At 53.8% G+C, this 3,512-nt stretch overlaps 1 protein-coding gene across 32 annotated transcripts in view; it reads left to right on the forward strand.

Moving 5' to 3' along the window:
• PI4KB (phosphatidylinositol 4-kinase beta) overlaps positions 1 to 3,293 on the forward strand; it is a 36,540-nt gene extending 33,247 nt beyond the window's left edge. For 18 of the 32 annotated variants that reach the window (XM_015152057.3, XM_015152039.3, XM_015152043.3 and 15 more), the window contains 3 exons: positions 902 to 1,034; positions 1,300 to 1,420; positions 2,405 to 3,293. In XM_015152057.3, coding sequence (XP_015007543.1) covers positions 902 to 1,034; positions 1,300 to 1,420; positions 2,405 to 2,586 — 436 coding nt within the window. In that variant the 3' untranslated portion in view covers positions 2,587 to 3,293. Of the gene's footprint in view, positions 1 to 901; positions 1,035 to 1,299; positions 1,421 to 1,972; positions 2,036 to 2,404 lie in introns of all 32 variants that reach the window. The other 14 variants (XM_015151995.3, XM_015152031.3, XM_015152063.3 and 11 more) reach the window with 1 other exon arrangement.
• Positions 3,294 to 3,512: the final 219 nt, after the last annotated feature.

A 3,512-nucleotide genomic window follows, 5' to 3' on the forward strand; every position in this document is an offset into this window, starting at 1 on the left:
AGCTCACAAGATAGTGCCTGGATTACTAAATCTTTAGTGTTTTCCCAGAGAAGGGAAGAACTCAGGTGAGAGTAGGTTCTCCTTTTGTCCCTGCTTTTTTGGCCAAACCAACCCCAGAGAAGGTGGCCCTCAGACCATGAGCTCTTAGCCTAACAAAGCCTCTATTGACACTGAGGAGGCCGGTTATGTTGAATAGGCCAGGCCTCACATGCTTAGCATGTTAATTGTTCCTTCTGCTACTGGCCATTCATGTGGGAATCACAAAGACCTGGAATTTATCTCCCTTTAACTCTTCTACAGCTGCCCTGTAGTACTGCCTCCTGAGACTTTTTACATAAGTGATTTAAAACTTACCCCTCGAAACCCCCACGCTATTTTACCTTTCAGCTCCACTCAGCCCACTTGCCTCTGTTGTTGCTCCCTTCTGGTGAGGCCTCTGATCTGCAGTGGGGTGACAGGAGTTACAAATAACCCACAGGTAAACAGGCTCTGAGTGGAGCCTCCCCTGGATAGCGCACTTGGCCTCTGTGAAAGCTGGCTGGAGCCTCAGAGGCCCTCTTTCCTTGCTTCTGGATTATCTACTAGATTGGGATAGTTTGGGTGCCAGAAGTGCAATTTCTGGGAAATTGGGAGAATCTTAAACTATTTTTATTAAATTATTAATGGCAATTTCAGACCCCATAGCCTTTGTTAGCAGTTTTCTTTTCTGATTTCCTTTCTTTCCACTGATAGCTTTAGGTCCTAGGAAACTGGACAGGAGATTGGAGTTACAGGCAGCAGGAAACATGGCAGGGGACCCCCCCTGCCTGGTGTCATGTGGCCAGTGTACTGCTGCTTGAGGTTCCAGCCTCAGTCAGACTTACTACTGCCTCTTCCTCTCGTGTATTCCCCCCCTCCTCAGACACAATGGGAACATCCTTTTGGACGCCGAAGGCCACATCATCCACATCGACTTTGGCTTCATCCTCTCCAGCTCACCCCGAAATCTGGGCTTTGAGACGTCAGCCTTTAAGCTGACCACAGAGTTTGTGGATGTGAGTCAAGAAGGAGAGGTGCCTCTGGGGTCATTGTATTCTTTCTCTGTCATGGGAGGGGGAGCTGATGGGCTCCCTGCAAATTAGGGATGAACAGAACAGGCAGTAATTAGGGGTGAGGCAGGAGTTCCTGGGAGCTTCCTGCCTGATAAGGGGGGAAATAACAGGGCCCCAAGAGGAAGAGGAGTTCTGGTAGGCCAGTGAGGACAGGGACCATCCCTGGTGTAAGTCCCCTTGTGCACACAACGCTTTCTTCCCTTTCCAGGTGATGGGCGGCCTGGATGGCGACATGTTCAACTACTATAAGATGCTGATGCTGCAAGGGCTGATTGCCGCTCGGAAACACATGGACAAGGTGGTGCAGATCGTGGAGATCATGCAGCAAGGTGGGGCTGGGGTGAGGTCAGGTGCCATAGTGCCTCAGGCTTCCCCTTTAAGTAGGAGCTCTGGAGCATAAGAAAGCTGATCCCACCCCAAGACTTGGGTTGAGGGAGGGGGATTCCCAGAGGGTTTCTAGCTCTGGTCCAGTGCCTTGTTTCTCCTTTAGGACATTCCTCCTGACCCTGGTAAGGCTAAGTCCAGGAGGTTGGGGAAGGGGATAGCAGCACCCGCCTCCTTGGCATCTTTAGGGAGAAAACAGGCTCATTTACAGCCTCCTGGTCCCTCCTCACCTCGCCACCCCTGTCCAGCTCTGAGTTTCTCAGTCTCCTTCCATCTCTCTTCCCCATTCCACTATGACCTCTGATTGCCGTCTTCTGCCACTGTTCAGCTCTGAGAAGTACTTCCCCTCTCATCATTATCTCCTTCCACTACAGTCTTGCCATCTAGTCTTTTGCTCAGGACCCCCTTCTGTCCTCATCCCCCCCCCAAGGCTCCAGGTGTATACCAGGTCTGAGCTGCCAGTCTCCCCCCTCCCCATTCCTGACCCTACCCCACAGGTTGTCGCCGTTGCTCAGGATCATCCCCATCTGGCCCCATGATGACGGTGGCCCAGGTCATCTGTGAGTGTCAGACGTAGCATAGGCAGAGGTCTGCAACCAGATAAGTGCCCAGCTCAGGGCCCACTCCCTTCAGCCTCCTCCCAGCCTGCCCTCTGGGCCCCTCCACCCTTACTGAGGGAGATGTGGTGTTGGTCCCCTTCCCTCCTCTGCCCACATGCCCTCACCTACAGAAGGGCTTAGGTGTGGGATGATGAGGGGTCCTGTCGGTTCCTTCTCTCTGCCCAAGCAGAACTGTACCCACACCATCAAGGACCTGAGGTGGGAGGGAAAGGGCACTTCAGATGCCCCAGCTTTGTATTTGCTGTGGCTGGCACCACTGCCCCTCCCTCCTGTCCATCCATGACCCTGAACCCCCACTGCTTCCCCCAGGTTCTCAGCTTCCTTGCTTCCATGGCTCCAGCACCATTCGAAACCTCAAAGAGAGGTTCCACATGAGCATGACTGAGGAGCAGCTGCAGCTGCTGGTGGAGCAGATGGTGGATGGCAGTATGCGGTCTATCACCACCAAACTCTATGACGGCTTCCAGTACCTCACCAACGGCATCATGTGACATGCTCCTCAGCCCAGGAGTGCTGGCGGGGGGGTCCAGGGCACCCTCCCTAGAGGGCCCTTGTCTGAGAAACCCCAAACCAGGAAACCCCACCTACCCAACCATCCACCCAAGGGAAATGGAAGGCAAGAAACACGAAGGATCATGTGGTAACTGCGGGAGCTTGCCGGGGGGGTGGGAGAGCCAGCTGTGGGGTCCAGACTTGCTGGGGCTTCCCTGCCCCTCCTGCTCTGTGTCAGTATTACCACCGGACAGGCTCCAGGACTCACTGCCCTCCAGAAAACAGAGGCGATGAATGTGAGGGACGCCGGGGCCTTTCTTCTCCTTGTAGGGGTTTGAGAGGTTCTTTCCACAGACCATCCTCTTATTCCGTTCTGGGGCCCAGGAAGTGGGGAAGAGTAGGTTCTCGGTACTTAGGACTTGATCCTGTGGTTGGCCACTGGCCATGCTGCTGCCCAGCTCTACCCCTCCCAGGGACCGACCCGTGGCCCGAGCTCCCCTTGCTGGCGGGCGCTGCGTGGGCCCTGCACTTGCTGAGGTTCCCCATTATGGGCAAGGAAGGGAATTCCCACAGCCCTCCAGTGTTCTGAGGGTACTGGCCTAGCCATGGGGAATTCCCTACCCTGACTCCTTCCCCAAACCCAGGGAAAAGAGCTCTCAATTTTTTATTTTTAATTTTTGTTTGAAATAAAGTCCTTAGTTAGCCACTTGTGTCATTTCCAGGTTTTCTGGGGGGAAATTGGGGATGAGGTGTGAACGGATGCCTCAGTGTCCAAGATACAAAAGGCACCACACAGAAAGAGGTTTGCTTCTTCCCTGCCTGTCTTGGTCACCACCACCTCTTCCCTGAGAAGAAAGGGCCTTCCATGTTCTCTCACCCGCTTCAAGTCCACATTGTCCAAGTCACAGAAAAAGAGAGGCCTGAA

This window comes from Macaca mulatta, chromosome 1 (assembly GCF_049350105.2).
Source record: "Macaca mulatta isolate MMU2019108-1 chromosome 1, T2T-MMU8v2.0, whole genome shotgun sequence".
Lineage (NCBI taxonomy): Eukaryota > Metazoa > Chordata > Mammalia > Primates > Cercopithecidae > Macaca > Macaca mulatta.